Source organism: Anomaloglossus baeobatrachus, chromosome 1 (assembly GCF_048569485.1).
Source record: "Anomaloglossus baeobatrachus isolate aAnoBae1 chromosome 1, aAnoBae1.hap1, whole genome shotgun sequence".
NCBI classification, from domain to species: domain Eukaryota; kingdom Metazoa; phylum Chordata; class Amphibia; order Anura; family Aromobatidae; genus Anomaloglossus; species Anomaloglossus baeobatrachus.
In genome coordinates this window covers 289,808,892-289,830,198 of record NC_134353.1, presented here as the reverse complement: position 1 = coordinate 289,830,198, position 21,307 = coordinate 289,808,892, and the positions used below count along the sequence as shown (strand labels likewise).

Sequence of the window (21,307 nt, the reverse complement as noted above, 5' to 3'; positions counted from 1 at the left end):
TCACACGCAGCGATGTGTGCTGCCGCAGGAACGAGGAACAACCTCGTTACTGCTGCAGTAACGAGATTTGAGAATGGACCCCCATGTCGCCGATTAGCGATTTTGCACGTTTTTGCAACGATGCAAAATCGCTTATCGGTGTCACACGCAACGGCATCGCTAATGCGGCCGGATGTGCGTCACGAATTCCGTGACCCCAACGACTCCGCATTAGCGATGTCGCAGCGTGTAAAGCCCGCTTAAGAGCGTCGCTACACAGGTTGCTGGTGATCTGTCACACAGGCAGATCTCACCAGCAACCAGTGACCAGCCCCCAGCCAGCAGCAACGCGTGGAAGCGATGCTGCGCTTGTTAACTAAGGTAAATATCGGGTAACCAACCCGATATTTACCTTGGTTACCAGCGCACACCGCTTAGCGCTGGCTCCCTGCACTCCCTGCACTCCGGGTTAATTACCCGATGTGTAGTCTGGCTATGTGTGCAGGGAGCAGGGAGCCGGCACTGACAGCGTGAGAGCGACGGACGCTGGTAACGAAGGTAATTATCGGGTAACTAAGGAAAGGGCTTCTTGGTTACCCGATATTTACATTGGTTACCAGCGTCCGCAGAAGCCGGCTCCCTGCTCACTGCACATTCAGTTGTTGCTCTCTCGCTGTCACATACAGCGATGTGTGCTTCACAGCAGGAGAGCAAAAACAAAAAAATGGTCCAGGACATTCAGCAACAACCAGCGACCTCACAGCAGGGGCCAGGTTGTTGCTGGATGTCACACACCGCAACATCGCTAGCAAGTCGTGCCTCAGCAGCGATGTTGCTAGCGATGTTGCTTAGTGAGACGTGGCCTTAAAGGGAAAGCTTTTCTCCTTTCGTAGACTGACGCTCCATTCCAGTATGCCAGTGAGGAGATTTTAAGCCACAATTTTCAAATTGTCTCTTCAGGTAGGAAGAAGACGAACTCTGGTGCCACCTATTAGAGGTAGCAATGCTAGAAGTCAAAGTGACCCTCCGAGTCTTGTCGTATGACTAAGGCGGGCTTTGCACGTTGCGACATCGCAAGCCGATGCTGCGATGTCGCACGCGATAGTCCCCGCCCCCGTCGCAGCAGCAATATCCTTGTGATAGCTGCCGTAGCGAACATTATCGCTATGGCAGCTTCACATGGACTCACCTGTCCTGGGACGTCGCACTGGCCGGCAACCCGCCGCCTTATTAAGGGGGCGGGTCGTGCGGCGTCACAGCGACATCACACGGCAGGCGGCCAATAGGAGCGGAGGGGCGGAGATGAGCGGGATGTAAACATCCCGCCCACCTCCTTCCTTCCGCATATCCTACGGAAGCCGCAGTGACGCCGGTAGGAGATGTTCCTCGCTCCTGCGACTTCACACACAGCGATGTGTGCTGCCGCAGTAGCGAGGAACAACATCGGACTGTCGCGTCAGCGTAATTATGGATTACGCCAACGCTGCACCGATGATATGATTATGACACTTTTGCACTCGTTAATCGTATCATCGAACCTTTACACACTACGATGTCGCATGCAATGCCGGAAGTACTGCTGAAAAGGGGGAAAACAAAGGCGCAAATAGGGTTTTACCCGGTAATAACCGTGTAATAGATGTAAATAGGTACACTCACCTGGAGCGGTTGTGCCAGTCACAACCCCTTTTAAAACATATGAGTGTCCGCGTGGTTCAAGCAGCGGCCCCTGAAGACGTAGTAGTAAAATATATATATATATGCACACATATATATGAGAATCGGGTTTTAGCCGTGCTAAGAAACCACTGTTGACAGGATGTAGATTAAATTAAAATCTCTTTTTATTACAGCATCCAACGCGTTTCAGAGACATAAGCCGTCTCCTTCTTCAGGGAAAAGAGAAAATACATGCCTAGTACAAAAACCGGTTACTTATAGAGGAGTTCATATCGCCATGCTACCATCTATGACGTCAATGTTCTCATGGTAACGGGGTGACTCATGGACAGGTGAAAAATGCAGAGGAGGAGTATTTACTGCTGAGCACAGAGCATATATCGGAGCATTGGAGGAAAAAAAATATATATATAAATAAAATATATATATATATATACAGCATGAAATGAGTATAAATTTGAGGTTCCGTGATCCAATACAAATACATAAAAATGTGAACTGTTTGGTTTTTCAGAGCGCGTCCATATGATGACAGGTGTGCGTGCTTACTGTGATTCTTGAACTCAAAAGTTTAAGATCACTCGGTTCAGCACAAAGTGATTAGTGAGCTTCCATGAATCTAAAGCTGACTACTTGTAAAGGGAAACAGATGAATGAATCACTTAGTGAGAAAAACCGTGCGCATTACGTTTGAACTTTAAATACTCAAAGTGTTAAAGGAATTCCTAGAAAGCAGGGGATAGTGTACGTGAAGGGGAAGGAGAGCGCTTGCGCGAGGACACTGAGCAAGCTCTCAATGGGAGCCAGGGTGAATCAAGTTCAGACCATGGGAACTGGAAGAGAGCGCATGTGTGAAGTCACCATCACCGTGCCTTCACGCATGAGCTCTTTCAGTTCCCACGGTCTGAACTTGATTCACCCTGGCTCCCATTGAGAACTTGCTCAGTGTCCTCGCGCAAGCGCTCTCCTTCCCCTTCACGTACACTATCCCCTGCTTTCTAGGAATTCCTTTAACACTTTGAGTATTTAAAGTTCAAACGTAATGCGCACGGTTTTTCTCACTATGTGATTCATTCATCTGTTTCCCTTTACAAGTAGTCAGCTTTAGATTCATGGAAGCTCACTAATCACTTTGTGCTGAACCGAGTGATCTTAAACTTTTGAGTTCGAGAATCACAGTAAGCACGCACACCTGTCATCATATGGACGCGCTCTGAAAAACCAAACAGTTCACATTTTTATGTATTTGTATTGGATCACGGAACCTCAATTTTATACTCATTTCATGCTGTATATATATATATTTTATTTATATATATTTTTTTTTTCCTCCAATGCTCCGATATATGCTCTGTGCTCAGCAGTAAATACTCCTCCTCTGCATTTTTCACGTGTCCATGAGTCACCCCGTTACCATGAGAACATTGACGTCATAGATGGTAGCATGGCGATATGAACTCCTCTATAAGTAACCGGTTTTTGTACTATGCATGTATTTTCTCTTTTCCCTGAAGAAGGAGACGGCTTATGTCTCTGAAACGCGTTGGATGCTGTAATAAAAAGAGATTTTAATTTAATCTACATCCTGTCAACAGTGGTTTCTTAGCGCGGCTAAAACCCGATTCTCATATATATGTGTGCATATATATATATTTTACTACTAATGCCGGAAGTACATCATTTTCAATTTGACCCCACCGATATCGTACCTGCGATGTCGTAGTGTGCAAAGCCCGCCTTAGGATTTATGTCAGATCAGAACCTCAATTTGCAGACACGGTGTTTCAGGATGGTTGTGGGCTACGATAGTGAACAAACTAGATGTGCATTGTAATACAGAAACTCAACCACTTATATTTAGGTTATTGGGTACAAATGGGTTAAAAATAAGCAAATTTGTACAGGAATGGCAAAGAATTTATTCAATATACCATTATTGGTGTCTGAAAACAAGTACAGGATACTGTATACAGGGTAAATATAGTCTGTGGCACAAGAAATCAACCAGGAAAAGTCTAGTTTGGCAGCAAGGTCTCAGTAGACTTCTAATTCATGATACAAAGACATGGGCTCACATTCAAGATTACAGGTACAGAAATAAAACTCAGATCTGGAAGCAGGATAAAGTCCTATTCCCCAGGATCAGGCTCCAGTTTTATGGTGTAGGACACAGGCACACTCTAGCACATGGGGTTCAGGATCAGAATCTTGTGTAGGAAAAAGGAAGGATACAGGCACAGTCCAGGATATGGAGTAGCAGCCAAGATTTCTGGGCGTGAACAGTGACCAGAATGCAAACTCGTGCTATCAAATTTAGCCAGATTTATATTGTAAGCAGAGACCAAGTCACTAGCTGGTGCACACAGTAAAACCTATCCTGAAGAATTGTCCCTGAGACCAGTATGCAGGAGACTTAAAAGCTCCTTATAATACCGTTACACATGCTTTTGGATCTAGTCATTTCTCTGTTGCATTACTTTTATGAATGAAAGAAAATTCAGAAACTGCAATTCTCTTGCAAATAACAGAAGCAGGTTTTCCGCCAGGATTTTTTTCTGCCATCATGGTGTATGTTCTGTCCCCACTTAAAGGCGATTGAAGGCGCGTAATTATGAGATGTTGTGAGAATCTTACCTTCGTTTTCCTATAGGTGAGGCAGACATGACCAAAGCGCTCCAGAGTTAAACATGCACATGCTGAGATGAAACAATGGTGGTTTATTTTCTCCAAAGGTCAAGGACATACAGGAGTACAGCGGTCCAAGTACTTGGCATTGTAGTTCTCCTGTGATGTTTGTTTCTGAAGCCACTAAAGTCGTCAGAAGACTTTGCTTCTAACAGCTCCAATAAGGGGTTGTTTTTCTCACAAACTCTGGCTGGAACTGAATATGCCAGGAAATGATGTAAGAGGAGCAGCAGACACTCCCATGGGCTGGACAAAAGAAACAGAGGAGCCAAAGGGTCTGACCAGTAGATAGCAGCAAAGACTAGCATGAAAAAACATTAAATAACAGTTTTAACTAAAACAAATAGAAACAGCACACTCCCCGTCTGAAATTCACTTTGGGGATTTCACTATTGAGTCCATAATACAACCTAAAAGGAAAGGCATGTTAAATGCAAAACAAACTCAATTGAGTCCAAAACAAGAAGGATTATGAGGAACTCGCTATGGGAGATGTCCTCAGCAGGAAGAGGTTTGTGGCAGACATGCCAGCGATGACCGTCTTTGTTTTTAAGGTCTGTACGATAGCATTTGGCGATATGCACTAACCTAGTGACAGTCCTGACGAGCCTCATACAGCTGGAGAAACTTTCAAAACATTGGCAACCGAGGTTAGACGTTTTTCCTGCACTGGTAGTCAGGGTGTTGACTTCAGCTCAGACATCTGGATCGTTGTCTGGATCTAGGATGCTGCAGGCTTCCTGGACACCTTCTTCTGACTGTCTCAGCAGGAACTCTGGACCTGTAAGCCAAGAAGAGTTAGAAAAAGAACTTATGGACATAGGTCTGGTTGCGTGATCTGCTGGATTCAGTTCAGTTGGTACAGGTTCTGCTAGGTTGTTGCAGACTTCCTTGTCCATAACGGCGATGCTGTGTTCTCTCATTTCTGGCTTGCTGTTCATGGAAAGCTGAAGAGAGTAAAATCTGTTCTGAGCTTGATCTCGGTTGTTTGGGAATCTTAACCTGGTAGATCGGAAGGGTAATGGAGAGACCCAGTGATTGGTTTTGTCTTTAGAAAACTCACAGTCCATTATTTCGATGAATTCTATGTCCTCTACTGACAAGTCTACTTTATCATCGTCCTTGGTTGTGTGAAACACTGATCGTCCCAAGTTGTCGATATGCAGAGAAGAAGCGATGTCAGGTAGCTGTATTGTGTCTGGAGACTTCTCTTTCTCTCCATAGTGATGGGAACATGGCTTTAGGCAGGTTGTGCGCCCATCTCCATGCACGTAAGTCTTAAAGGAATCAATTTCTGATCGATCAACGCACACATTTCCAATGACCACCCATCCCAAGTCCAGTCTCTGGGGGTATGGTGCATAGTCAGGCCCATTACACTGTTGTCGCACCTTGTGTACCCTTAGATTGTCCCTGCCGAGCAGGAGTAGAATCTCTGCGTTATTATCCAAAGGTGGGATAACACTAGCAAGGTGTCTCAGGTGTGGTTGATGAAATACAGCTTCTGGGGTAGGAATTTCATTCCTGTGGCTGGGTATTTGGTCACATTCAACGAGCGTTGGTAGAGGTATTTCAGTCTTCCCATTAATAGGAGAAGCAATGAATCCCTGAGCTCTTCTGCCGCTAGTCTATATGCGACCCGAGCAGGTGTTCAAGGTGTAGGGTTCTGATGGTCCATTAATTCCGAAGGCTTCAAAGAATTTGGTTCCTGCCAGGGACCGGTTGCTTTGGTCGTCTATGATGGCATACACCTTCATTGCCTTTTCTGGATGTCCCTCGGGATAAACCTTGATGAGGCATATTCGGGCACAACATTTCTCCATTTGGCCCTCTCCACATACCTCTGAGCATGAGCAGGAGATGGCTGTGGTGGTGTCAGTCTGATTCTTGGGCTCCCCGCCATGACTTGGAGTGGGAGCGGTGGTGACTGCGGTGTGTCTCTAGCTAGCTGGGTTGGGTGCATGGCTGAAACGTGTTTTTTACTATGACACTCCTCACACTTGACGATGGATTTACAGTCCTTGGCCATGTGCTCAAGTGATGCGCAGCATTTGAAACAGATCCCAAGCTCTGTGAGGACTTTCTTGCACTCCTATAGGGTTTTGGATCTAAACCCTCTGCACTTGTTTAGTGAGTGTGGTTTTTTATGGATGGGACATTCTTGATTAAAAGACTTATCTCGTGATGAGATGGTGTTCTGTTTATCTGTGGGTGCTGCAGGTGATGGTAGCTCAGTCTTCCTAACACTCACAGTGTTCTTAATTTCTCTGCATTTGTGTATGGCACCTTCATACCTTGATGATGATGTTGTTGCAGCTGCCGAAGTGTTGAACTCTAGGAAGTCGAGGCTGGGGTCGTTCCTCATCTGGGCCTGCTCGTCGATGAACTTGCAGAAGTGAATAAATGGGGGAAAGGTGACGTCATACACTCTTTTGTACCTTGATACTGACGTTGCCCATTTCTCCTGCAGACTGTAGGGCAGCTTCACCATGATTGGGTTCACTCCATGGGCTGCATGCAGGTAGCACAGCCCAGACAGACGAGGGTCTCTTTTGGTGAGCTCCAGCTCCATGAGCAGATCACTTAGGTCTTGAAGCTTGTGGACTTCTTTAAGGTTGATCTTTGGGATGTCCTGCAGTCTCTTGAATAGGGCTTTCTCTATTGCTTCTGCGCTGCCAAAGGTGTGTTCCAGTCTTTGCCATGCAGCAGCGAGACCTGCTTCTGCTTGACCCACATAGACGGTTCTGAGGCTCTTGATACGGTTTGTAGAGCCTGGGCCCAACCACTTGATCATGAGGTCGAGCTCCTGTTCTGCAGTTAAGTTGAGATTGGCGATGACTGCCTTAAAAGTTGCTTTCCAGGCCCTGTAGCTCTCTGCACGATCATCAAATTTCGTGAGACTAGTGTTGATTAGCTTTCTGCTCACCATGAACCTGGCAAACTCAGACATATCTGATTTCTCACCACTTGTTGCCACGACGACTCGTGATGCCCCTGGGGTGTATGGGCTGCCTGGCATGAATGGATGAGATGTTCCCGGGTAGAATGATGTTGCTGCAGGGTTGAGCTGTGGTTTAGCCTCTGTAGATTCTGATGACCGCTGCTTGAGCTGTGGAAGTGGGTCAGGAAACACTTGGTTGCCATCTTGCCATGGTGACTGTGTTTGAAAGGGCACCTCTTGGTGACTGTTATTAATTTGCTTGGGTGCTTTAGGTGGTACTGGCACTGGTAGAGGTAAGTTGGAGGTTTTGGTGTTGTCAGCTTGGACGGTACTGCAAACCAGGGTTGCTACAGGTAACTGATTCAGTACATAGTCTCTCATGCAATCAACTGGATTGTCTGCTTCCAGTGGTGGCGAGTGAGCTGGATCAGGACCTTGGCTCAATGCTTGCTCAAGTAGTCTCACTTTAGCTAGCGCAACTTCCTCTTCCATCTGTGACCGAAGAATCTTTATCCGAGCCTACGCTTCTTACCTTTTGGCTTCTGCTTTAGCAGCTTCTGCTTTTGCAAGGGCTTCTGCTTTAGTGGCTTCTGCTTTTGCAAGGGCTTCTGCTTCTGCCCTTTTCGCTTCTGCAACTACCCTTTTGGCTTCTGCTTCTGTCCTTTTGGCTTCTTCCTCTACTTCTCTTTCTGTGAAGGAACGTCTCACCTTGGATTCTTCCGCCCTTATGCGGGCCTCTAGTATCCTGTCGCTCAGGGCTGAACTTCTTGAGGATGATGACCCGGATGACCGAGAGGAACGTCTAGATGAGGTTGATCGGTGTGATCTAGTTTCTTGCTGGTGAGAGATACGGTGTTTGGCTGTGTCTATGGCATCTTGCACCTTGGCATCTCTTTCCTTGTCCACCTCTTCTGCCTTGCTCAGGTCTGAAAGAGCTTCATCAATTTTAAAGTCTTTTAGAAAGGTAATGTACCTTGTTGACAGTCTCTTGTATCTTTCATGAGCTGTGTTCAGCCGTTCCATAGCGGCTTGTAAGCATGCGGCATCACCTGATGAGGATTCGAGTCTTGACATGTAATAGGTGACTCGTTCCCACTGTTCTTCCAGGTGTTCACATAGCTCATCTTTCATAGTGTGATAGTTTTCAGTGGCCTTTATCGTGGGTTTGGAAGAGCGCTTCGGTCGGACAACTTGGTCTGCTGGAAGCGCGGGATCTGCCTCCTGGGCTTCATAATGGACAGTATAAGGTTGTATTTGCTCTGTTTCAGCAGTGGGGAACTGTCCGAGGTCTTTTTCGGCCATTTTGATTTAAGGTGTACTGTCTCTTTAAGAAACTTGACTTTTGAATAGGGGTCCGAAAATTGTTGTCCAGCTCTGCAAGGACTCCCTGATGAAATTCCCAAGGTGTCTTTAGCAAAACTTGGGGTTTACAGTCCAGCAATGTGCAGTAATGAGGTATAATGTACTGCAAGTCTATAGAAGGTTTATGGCAAGAGGGAAACAGCAGGTGCATAAACTGTTCCTTTACAATGCAAGCAGAGGTAATACAGGACGTGGCATGTGGGAGAGCTTCCCCTTAGGCTTGTCCAGGCATGCACTGTTGCAGGCAGACTAGTGCACAAGGCTTGTTGCTAGGCAGATTACAAGGGAAGTTACAGAGCTCTTAGGGATCTGTAGCCGGGGTATTGAGCTGTTAAGCAGTCTTCTGACTGTTCTGTCCTCACTTAAAGGTGATTGAAGGCGCGTAGTTATGAGATGTTGTGAGAATCTTACCTTCGTTTTCCTATAGGTGAGGCAGACATGACCAGAGCGCTCCAGAGTTAAACATGCACATGCTGAGATGAAACAATGGTGGTTTATATTCTCCAAAGGTCAAGGACATACAGGAGTACAGCGGTCCAAGTACTTGGCATTGTAGTTCTCTTGTGATGTTTGTTTCTGAAGCCACTAAGGTCAGAAGACTTTGCTTCTAGCAGCTCCAATAAGGGGTTGTTTTTCTCACAAACTCTGGCTGGAACTGAATATGCCAGGAAATGATGTAAGAGGAGCAGCAGACACTCCCATAGGCTGGACAAAAGAAACAGAAGAGCCGAAAGGTCTGACCAGTAGATGGCAGCAGAGACAAGCATTAAAAACATTAAATAACAGTTTTAACTAAAACAAATAGAAACAGCACAGTGTACACTATTTTTTTCACCTGTTAAAACATACTTAAATACCATGACGTATCTATAGGGATAAGCGGGTCTACAATGTAAACTTCCCCTTACCAACTATACCTGAAATAACGACACAGACTACGACTTTATTGGCCACAGCTTTATTTAACAGTATATATGTACCCAAACTCGTGGCTCAACATGCCACCCTGTTGTGAATGTTAGTTATGTTTTGGCTGCTAGGAGGCTCCCTCTGGTGGCCAGGAATGGTTTGGACTTGGACCAGGTGTGTTGTGCAGTGGGTGTTTCCTTTGCTAACTCTCTGCTTATTTAAGTCCTGGTCTGATTGCAGGCTGTTGCCGGATGTCAGTTGTTCTTTGTATCTCCAGCCTGCTTAATCCTGCTTTACACCACATCTACTCCAAATAAGTGCTTGCTCTTTATTTATTGTCTGGTTCTTTTGCTTATCTGGGTTTGTCATTTGTTGTGGTTGGTTTCAGTTTATTTCCTTCCTGGGATTTTCCCCCTCAGTGGATTGTTGAGGAACTCCCTGCAGTTCTGTGTGGAATATAGCTCCTTTGGGTCCATGTGTTTGTGGCTTGTTGAATTTGTTATAATTCTTGTTTTCTGTTCATTGGTATGACAAGGGCACCTGGTATAGGACGGAGTTCAGATCGAGCGATCTGAGGGCCTTTTTGTACTATCAGGAAGTTGGTATTTTGCAGGGTTTTTCTCTGGTCACCATCAGTCCCTTTCCTGTCCTTTCCTATTTTAGTCAGCGGGGGCCTCACCTTTTGCTAATCCTGTCATCTACCTGTGTATTGTGTTTTTCCTATATCACCGCAGTCTTTGAATGTGGGGGGCTTGCTATTCTTGTCTATTTTCTGAGGCAGATAGTTATTCATCTTTCCTACCTGTAGGATAGTTAGTTCTCCAGCTGGGTTCGCGGTGCACAGGATGTTAGTTCCCCCCTCGGCTACTTCTCGGCTACTTCTAGTTGTGATGGTTAGTAAGGGGATGGCGGCCAGATTAGTTGCCAATGCTCTTGTCACTTTTTGCCAATGATTTGTGGTGGTCTTCCATGGTTCCGGATCATAACACCACCCATTGATAACACATAATCTGTACATATATACTTATTCTCCACAAACCACACCTGATAGATCCGTCCGAGAGGCCAACCATCATTCCTATCCCCCGGCCGTAACCTCCAACAGGCCCAGAGGACCACCTCGGCCGTGACCAACCGACCCGAGGTGTGGGGTAACAACGTTCCATCGTTAATTACCCCTCCCCAGAACCTGCAGGACCTCCGCTCACAAGTTCCCATCCAAACCGAAGCCACTCCCCCTGAGTGGCTTCATACCAACAAACCGACTGTTGGTACTCCCAACCTCTGTGAACAGACCTATCACCCCGCCACAGACCGGCCAAGTGACACCTTACTTGGCCCGGGCCCTCCACACCCCCATTGCTTGCTCTAAGCCATCCCTCAAACCCAACATCCACAAATCCAAACCTATGTCCATGAGATGGACCCCATCTCGCCTCAAATACTGCTCGGTGGACTCCTCCAGCTCTCTATGTCGAACCACCAACCCTCCATTTCGCGCTACGAACCTGCCAATTGCCTGGTTTAATTTTACCCGGGCCCTGTTAATTCGATCCACCGACCTCGCAAAACGCCACTGCGTCCTGGTTATGATATCGGACCATACAACCAAAATACCAAGGAACGCCTTCCACAAATGCAACAAGTCTAACTTGATATTCCTCTTCAACTCTCTCGTAGCCCTCACTCCAAGGTCATTCCCTCCCACATGCAGAATTAACACATCCAGTTCCCGATCAATACGGCTATAATACGCCACCTCAGGGCGAACTCTCCCCCAGGTCATGCCCCGAATCCTGAGCCATTTCACACGGGCTTCCGTCATCGCCACTCCGAGCTGCCCACCGTCCCGAAAAAACATCCGCCCGGAAAGCTCCCCAATACACAAAAGGAGTGCCCGAGAATCCACATGAGGCATGGACCTACGAAAATATAAAGACCATGAATACACAGCAATTGAACAAGAAAAAAATGCCCACCAGAACCATAACTCAAACAAGTGAACCCAACTCACCAACCATCACCTGATCAGATGTGGTCTAATATACAAACCTGGAAGATTCCCATCTCCCAATCCGCTGAATCCAATCCTCACTCAGCCCCCATCTAGCGGCTTCAGTCGCTGCCCCAATCCGGAAGGAGTGGGACCCGTAATCCCCTGGCTTCTTCCCCGCCCGTATTAAAGCAGTCTTCAACACTGCGATAAACTGGAATCGCGATAAAACGGATCCATCCACATGTCTAAGGAAAACACCGGGATAACCACCCCGCACCTTCAAAAACTCCGTCACCTGTACCACCGGGCATAGCTGGTGCCCTGGTAATTCAAACAGCACCACCAGGCGTCCCCGGCCCACTTGATCCGTCTTTGAAAACCATAGCCGGCTTTCCACTCTATCCATCCCAAGCATCACATCCTCCATCAACAGCCCGCCTACCGTTTGCCTAACAGGGCTAACCAATTCTCCGATGCGAAAGGCCCCATAGAACGCCAATATGAAGGCAACCGTGAACAAAGCTCGTTCATAAGGAGACGAGCATATATCCCCCAAACACCCCACCAAACGAACCAACAATGGGAACGCTATAGGCCGCCTTGTGTCCCGCGCCCGCGCCCCCTTTCAAAAACCCCTCATCGCCTGCCACACCAGAAAATTCTTTGTCGCGTCCCGAACCCCTTGCATTTTAAAAAAGAAAGCCAACGCCGCCAACTTGTGACCTAACACCGAAATAGACCGACCTGCTGAAAAATCCCCACTAATCAACGACAAAACCCCCAACACTCATCCCGTGTAACCAGGCTCCATAAAATCCACCTTCTCCAACTCTTCCCATTCCTGCCACACCGACTGGTATCGGCACCAAGTAGCCTCGGCTACCGATCTCCTAATTCTCTCAAATGCTACACAGACGCCAGGTCCCACAGCCATTCGGGCATAGTTCTCCATCCTCGTACGCTCCCGGCACCAGTCTCCTGAACCTGTGAAACTAAAACCGAGATAGCGCATCAGCCACCTCATTTTGAACCCCGGGCACATGCCGCGCCACCACACAAATATTTAGCGCCAAGCAACGCAACACCAGATGCCTCAAGTACCCCACTACCGGAGGTGATTTAGCCGACAGTGAATTGATAGAATGCACCACCGCCATGTTATCACAATGCATGCAAAGCTTCTTGCCTGCAAATTTGGGGCCCCACAACTCCACAGCCACTATGATGGGAAACAGTTCCAGGAGCGCCAGATTCTTTACCAGCCCCTTTCCCACCCAAAGCCGTGGCCATTTCCCAACGCACCAATGCGTTTGAAAAATTGCCCCAAAACCTATTATTGCCTTGCTCATCCATAACGTCCTTCCGTTGTATTGGTCGAGAAACGCACCCCACACCAGCAGATCTCCTTTCATCACCTTCGTCACTCTGACAAAATGATTCGGAGCAGTCACCGCTGCAGATGCGCTCGCCAATCGCCTATTAAATATTCGCCCCATCGGCATAATGCGACAGACAAAGTTCAATTTTCCAAGCACTGACTGCAAATCCCGCAACCGCACCTTCTTAGCCTGATCCAAAAACCGCACTGACGCCTTCAAATCACGCAGCTTGCCCTCAATTTCAATGCCCAAAAAACACAGAACCGTCACTGGCCCTTCCGTTTTTTCCTTTGCCAACGGAATACCCAGGCTTCGCGCTATCCACTCTAACGTAAATAATAACAAGGAACAAACCGAGGAGCCCGCCGGTCCAACGCAAAAGAAATCATCCGAATAGTGAATCACTGAATGGACTCCTGCCACATCCTGATTACCCATTCCACAAAAGAACTAAACGCTTCAAAATAAGCACACGAAATGGAACAACCCACAGGCAGGCACCGATCCACATAGTATTCACCATCCCACATGCACCCTAAAAGATGAAGACTCTCTGGATGCACCGGAAGTAAATGAAAAGCTGTCTGCCTTGGCCATCAGGGCCCCCTGCCCGGCTACCCGCACTAACTCCAATGCCTTATCAAATGATACATAACAGACAACTCAACTCAACTGAGACAACTCAGGTGAAATTCCATTGTTCACGGACAACCCTGCCGGATAAGATAAATGATGAATGAGCCGAAATTTGTTCACCTCCTTCTTGGGTACCACCCCAAGTGGTGAAATCCTCAAGTTGGAGAATTGCGGGTCCTTAAACGGGCCCGCCATCCTCCCCAACTCCACCTCCTTCTGCAGATTTTCCCTCACCACCTCCGGATGTTCTTTTGAGGACCTCAAATTACCCGAGCGAAACACTGGCGCCTCAGATTCAAACGGAATCCGGAAACCCTTCTTAAAACCTGTCGCCCACAGCTCCGCCCGAACATCCGGATATCTATTTAAATAGGGAAGCATCGCCTCTACCCTCACTGGCGTCCTCCCTTTTTCCAGACCCCTCCCCCAACTTTCCTTTACCTTTTTTGAAACACCTGGCCAAAGAGTGGGACCCTCCACAACTGGAGCACTTGTGTTTGAACCGACACGACGCCCCAAACTTACATTGCCCCTCATTAAATTGCCAGCATGCCCCTTTTTTCTGTCCAGCCGGGGACCCACCGCTCGCACCCAGGCTCCCGGCACCCCCTCGAAAGGGCTGAGCCGGAGCAGTCATTAACCGCATCCACAAGGAAATATCTTTGTGGTCCCACTGGATGCCAGGCTGCAGAGCCTTCCGTTGCCGGAACTGCTCGTCATATCGCAGCCAGCCTAAACTACCGTACACTCTGTATGCCTCGCCGATCGAGTCCATGTAACCGAAAAGGGCGGAACAATGCTCTGGCTCCTTTTCCCCAATCACGCTGGCCTTTTCTTTTTCCTTTTCCGCATCCTTGCTAACCACCGCCTCAGCCGCCGCACCGTCCGCCTGACCCGCAACAACCGCCGGCACAGCTTCCTGAGCCTCTACCTCGCGCATCGGCACCACCGGCGGCACACCCACCGGGGGCCCACCCAAGCCCCCGCCGGAGACCCAGGCCCGCTCCGTCCTAACCGCTCAGCCGACAACCCCTGCAACACCCCCAACAGCTGACCCCAAAATTCCGCCCCGGGTAACCCCGACTGACCGACCGCACTCGCACTCAGCATACTACCCACCATGGAGGAACCCCCGCCCCCACTACCCACAGCATTAAACATATTTGATTTGTCGTCCTCTCACCGGGCTGCCTCTGAACCGAATCCGAAGCAGCCGTAACACGAACGTCCTGCTGCCGCTCCATCCGTCCTGCCGCCTCCTCCGGTCCTTCTTCCTCGCCGGATTCAGAAACGCTGCTGAAGTCCTCAGGTCCCCATGGTCACTGCACCCTGCTCCTCCGGGCGTCTCCCGCTGGGCCTCTTTTTTTTTCCGCGACATGGCGTCCTGCCGCCGTTCTTCTTTGCTGCCTCCACTCCTGCCTGCTGCGCCGTCCCCACTTCAGCCATTCTCAGGGGTCTCCCTCCCTGCCAACTGCAGGGAGGCCGTGCCGCTCCCGATGTATGCAGGGAACTCCCCCCAGCCGGGGGGGGGGACAGTTACTACAGACCTGAGCATCCAGCCCTGCAGACTGCAGGGCCCTGCCCCCGGTCCTCTCTGGCTGCCGCTCCGATCTGCGCCACCCCTCACTCTCGGATCGCTGCCCTGCCGCCTGCAGGGGGTCTCCGCTCCTGCTCCATAACGCTGGGCACCACCCCCAGCGAGCACTTCACTGGGGGCTGCCGCCGCTCCGGTCCGGGGCCATGCAGGCCGCAAACCGGAAGTAGGCCTCGCCAAAGCTCCGCCCACTTCTGGCCCACGGGATCTCCGGCGAGGGTTCCTCACAGCGGCCGGTGACTCTCCAGACGGGTAAGGAGGGCTCCGCTGCCCCGGAGGGTCCCCGAGGGGGCTCCTAGATCTGTTCCTCCTACCCCCGGTGGGGGAGTAGCGCTCCGGTGGTCACGCCCGCCGAGCGCGCAGCGCAGGCCAGGGTGCAGGAGCAGCAGGCCTAACTGCTCTAGCCCCACAGACCGCCGCCAGCTGCTCCCACAGCGTGTCCACTCCAACGACCTCAGAGGTCCCACACACCAGCTCTAGCAGTGCAGCCAGGTCCGCCATCTTGCAGGTCAGCGATGCAGCAGCACAGGTGGGACACACTAGTTGTAGGACAAAAGAGGCAGTGACCTATGCACAGCCTCCTTTATACCCACTGCAACACCCCACCCCTTCCTGTCTATCCCCCAATCCCCCTTGCCGTCTTTCCCACCAATACAATAGCCCCATATACAGCCCTCTACCTTAACCCTTTCCTACCCTGATCCCTCCCGATCGTCATGGGGCCTATTCACCCCTATGGGGCTCACTGTCCATCTTGAAAACTTGCTCTAAGGCCGGGGTTACACAGGCATATATCATTGGATGTGATATGCTAATGATACTGTGTTCAGGCTCTGCTGTGAGCATGATCAGAGTGTCCTTCACTGTGCTCCGATTATCTCATATAGGAGAATCTAAGAACAGGGGAGGAAAAGATGAGAAGATTAATATATCCATTGTCTTTCGCAGCGTATATCAGACTGCACTCAGATGACATCAGTGCAGCCCAATATTTCACCCACATCCATAGACTTGTATGATTCGAGACATGCTGCTGTAGCCCCCTGAAGCCATCAGGGTGCTACAAGGTTCTGCATTCCCACAAGGATGCAGGGCCTACCCCCTGGGGCCCGGGAGACCAGTGTCGGTAACACCAAAAACCCAGGTAATCCCAGTTTTCCCCCAAAATTCCCCGATACAATGGTACTTAGCTAGGGTTGGACCAATGGATGGCCACCTAAAGGTGGAGCCAGACCAGTCCACTAGTTGACCAGGTGGGAGGGGCAGACTGTGGAGGGTAGTCAGACAGTAGCAGGAGAGGAGTGAAGGTGGAAGCGAAGCAACATCCTGACTCAGGTTAACAGTAACCTGGTACCCAGGAGAGTAGTTGTCGGTGGAGTACTCGCGGAACTAAGCACCGACGGGGTACCGGACCCTAGGATAGGAAAGAGCTTCAAGCCAACCTGTTAACACCTGCACAGGGAGGGGACCATCAAGGACCTTGCTGACCCTAAGAAGCCGAAGACTCAGTAGCAAAGGGAGAACCGGGGACAGGACCAGAGACTCCAACCCCACAGGGTTTACGCTATCGTCAGGCAGACAGAAGTGGACACACCACCGGACGGCGACCCCCAGTTGCTCTATGCCACGGGGACACATACCAGAGACAGGTGCAGGGGAAGAAGGTACCAGAGTACTGAACTGGCACTGGAATAAAGGCGACCTAAAGGTGAAACCAGCCGGCCTCGGGTAAGCTGTTACCATCAACCAGAAGTGAGTAAAAACCAGTTGCACTATACCTCTGTGTGGACTACCTTCTTCCAACGCCCGTCATATCACCCATCCTCTGGGGCCCAGCCCTGCTTGCGGAGGACCTACTATCCAGGCTGCAATTAACACCAGCCCCAGTAGTGACATTCTGCAGCGGCGGCTCCACATATATAGCTGCAACACCGCAAGTGGCGTCACGTATGAACACTAACCTAAATGCCCTGTAAATACACCCCATTACAAAAAGGGCCCAGGGAATGGAACCGGGCAACGGCCACCAGTGACATTCCCAAGATATACACTGCCCTGGACAGAGTACCCTATATCCCTGGGCGCGACACTGTCACTCGCGGCATGCTGTGATTATTATTTTTATTTCATGCCAAGTCAACATCAGAATTAAATTGCAGATCTGCACTGTCTCATTGAATAATATTGGTCTGAGAGGAATGCGATTTTCTCCCATTGCACCCGTCAGCTTTAAACACTAGTGCGATCAAGCCCTAAAGGCCCCATTACACGGGACGATATATCGTGCGATCACGTGAGCGATCGCACCCGCCCCCATTGTTTGTGCGTCACGGGCAAATCGTTGCTCGTGTCGCACAAAGTCATTAACCCCCATCACACGTACTTACCTCCCGAACGACCTCGCTGTGGGCGGCGATCATCCTCTTCCTGAAGGGGGAGGGACGTTCGGCGTCACAGCGATGTGACACAGCGGCCGCCCAATAGAAGCAGAGGGGCGGAGATGAGCGGCTGGAACATCCCGCCCACCTCCTTCCTTCTTCGTTGCCAGCGGGACGCAGGTAAGATGATGCTCGTTGTTCCCGGGGTTTCACACGTAGCGATGTGTGCTGCCTCAGGAACGACGAGCACTCTGCATCCAGGAATGTGACCGACATTTTGAAAATGAATGATGTGTCAACGAGCAACGATAAGGTGAGTATTTTTGCTCGTTAACAGTCGCTCGTAGCTGTCACACGCTACGATATCTCGAACGATGGCGGATGTGCGTCACGGAATCCGTGACCCCGACGACATATCGCTCGATATATCGTAGTGTGTGACGCCGCCTTAAGTCCTCATGTGGTTTTGTTACATAGTTCTTGGCACTCTATCACTATGTACACACCCAGCCTGACATAGCTAGATAAATATACTTATGCATCTTTCAGCTAATGAATAATGGTTAGTGCAGATCTATTCTTGCTTTAGTATTATATGGTTTTCATGACCGCTGATGTACAGAATGATTATGGATACTTTGCCTCATTACTCATTTACCAAGTACAGCAAAACTAGTTTCACCCTGTCCAAAGCTTTTACCTAATAGCCATTGAAAAAGGTTGTAGACAAGCGCAAATACATCCTATTGTACATCAGTGAATAAAAAAGCGAAGCATTTAATCCACCATAAAGACACAGCTCTGGGTGGCAGGATTTCAGTATGCCCACAATGAGCAGAGTTATTAAGGAACTGGGATTATTAATGCTGATCAGTTTGATGACTTTCTCAACAAATATTAGGAACTAAGAAAGTGTAACAAGTTTTAAAACTTGTAAACATATTATGCTAAAACGGTCTTCTACTTACTTCATAGGTGACAAAGTCATTCCGCTGTTTGTCCCACAATGTGGATCGTGCAGAGCATGCAATGGCAGACAGAGTAACATTTGCAAAAAATTTGAGTAAGTAAAGTGTTTATACAATTATCACTTGATATTAGCCCACTGATATGTAATCCAAGAAATAGAATCTTTCCTGATTCATCCGGAACAACTTATTTGACAAAGAGCATAGTGCAAAAATGCTGCTGTAACACTATGGTAACTAAAAATACAGGATAAACAGTTTTAAGTACCATTACTTCAACCACAATTGCAATATAAGTTCTTACACAGTCATGGCTGAAAGTGTTGGCACCTGTGAAATTGTTGCAGAAAATTGTACCTGAAATTTATTGGAACAATATATGTTTTGTTATATACATGTTTATGTCCTTTCTGTGTATTGGAACAACACAAAAAACTGAGAAAAAAAAATAATTAGACTTCACACAAAACCCAAATTTCAGCTGGACAAAATTGTTGGTACCTTTGCAAAATTGTGGGTAAACAACTTTGTTTCGAGCATGTGATGCTCATTCAAACTTACCTGTGGCAAGTAACAGAGGTGGGCAATATGAAAATCACACCTGAAAAAGGGGGAAGTTGACTCAACCTTTGTGTGCCATACTAAGCATGGGAAATAGAAAGCGGAAAAGAACTGTGTGAAGACTTAAGAACCAAAATTGTTGAAAAATATCAACACTCTCAAGATTATAAACCCATCTCCAGACATCCATATGTTCCATTCTCCACGGGGCACCATATAATCAAGAGGTTTACAACCCATGGCACTGTAGATAATCTCCTGGATATAGACAGCAGGGAAATTTGATGAAAGGTTGCAAAGCAGGATAGTCCGGATGGTGGATAAGCAGCCACAATCAAGTTCCAAAGAAATTCAAACTATCCTACAGGTTCAGGGTGCATCAGTGTCAGTGCAATCTGTCCACATTTGAATGAAAGGAAATGCTATGTCATGATGAGACCTGTGGGGACCCCACTGCTGACACAGACATAAAAAAGCTACACTGCAGTTTGCCAAAATGCCCATGAGTAAGCCAAAATCCTTCTAAGAAAGCATCTTGTGGACAGATGAGACCAAGATAGAGCTTATTAATAGATCACATCATTCTACTGTTCACTGAAAACGGAATGAGGCTTACAAAGAAAAGAACACAGTACCTACAGTCAAATATTGTAGAGGTTCAATGAGGTTTTGGGGTTGTATTGCTGCCTCTTGCACTGGGTGCCTTAATTGTGTACAAGGCATCATGAAATCTGAAGATTACCAAAGGATTTTGGTGCTTAGTGTCAAAGCTAGGTTTGCATCCTAAGTCATGGGTGTTCCAGTAGGACATTGACCCCAAACATACTTCAAGAAGCACCAGAAATGGATGGAAACAAAGAGCTGGAGAGTTCTGAAATGGTCAACAATGAGTCTGGATCTAAATCCCATTAAACACCTGCGGAGGCACCTTCAAATATGAGAGACTGGTTACAGGATGCAATTGATTGCAGTTATTTATTCCAAAGAATGTACAACTTTATATAAAATTGAAGTTGCCAACAATTTTGTCCGGAGCATTTTTGAGATTGTGTGAAATTATGTCCATTTTTATTTTTTTTTGTGTTGTTCCAATAAACACAAAGGAAATAAACATTTTTTTATAACAAATCATGTGTAATTGTAATAGCTTTCTGGGAGAAAGGCTTCATTTCCTGGAACAATTTCAAGGGTACGAACATTTTCAGCCATGACTATATGCTTACCACAACCATTTGATGTTAAGCCACCTTTTTTCTTAAAAACAGATTCAAAGAGTTAATTATATTAATTGAAACATTCAATTAATCTATTGTCCCAGTGTGTGTGTGTGTGTGTGTGTGTGTGTGTGTGTGTGTGTGATAATAAATAAATATACCGTATATATATATCTTCAAATGATGCACGTTCTTCTTGGACTTTCACAAAATAAAAAAGTGGGGGGTTTTTCCTGTTTTTGACTCAATTTGTCACTTGTTACTGAAAAAAAAGTCGCACGTTTCACTGAATGGCACAAAAATTACACCAAATAGCAGGCGTACATAAAATAATTCATAAGGACTGGAGAACATTAGCGCCAAATCTAGTAACTTTATAATAAAGTCGCATTTGATGAATCAGTCAAAAGCAACTTTAAAAAAGGCACAAATCGCTTGATGAATATGTTGCAAATGAAAAAGTCAGTTAATTCGAGGTATTCATGCCAAAAAACTAGTCAAAATGAAATAATGAATTGGGCCCCATGTTTAATGTTACAGGTTCCTGTTAAAATAAAGTTTTCTCTATATTATTCATTTAAGATTCTGCTGTTTCATAGGAAAAATTGTAATTGTCCATGATTTTGTGAATATAGGGGTTTTTTTTGTTTGTTTGTTTGTTTGTTTTTTTAAAATAATCCAATGCCTAATATTTGCTAAAATTACCTTCCCTCACTTCTACATGCCAGATTTGTAACTGCCAAATTTTGGGGATGATCTTTAAAGTTACATCTAATTTTAAAGTATTAAAACTTTATTAAAGAATTAATAAAGTTCATTTTATTGTACAATTTGTATACTCGTTATATACTGTCTTTATAAACTCGACTTGTGTTTCACTACTTCTAACTGCAAATAGAAATCTGAATAATCATGATTGATTCAAAAATTTGTGAGAATTTTAAAAATTGCATTTTTTTCATTGTATTATAGGCCAAAATTATTTTTGCTTAAAGAAATAGATTGAAATTGAAAAATAATTTATT

The 21,307-nt window shown here is 47.2% G+C and overlaps 1 protein-coding gene across 1 annotated transcript in view; it reads left to right on the top strand.

Annotated features, from left to right (window-relative positions):
• The window catches only part of LOC142291931 (NADP-dependent alcohol dehydrogenase-like), a 74,870-nt gene that overhangs the window by 39,253 nt on the left and 14,310 nt on the right, over nucleotides 1-21,307 (top strand). The window contains exon 4 of the mRNA XM_075336898.1: nucleotides 18,515-18,602. Coding sequence (XP_075193013.1) covers nucleotides 18,515-18,602 — 88 coding nt within the window. The remainder of the gene's footprint in view (nucleotides 1-18,514; nucleotides 18,603-21,307) is intronic.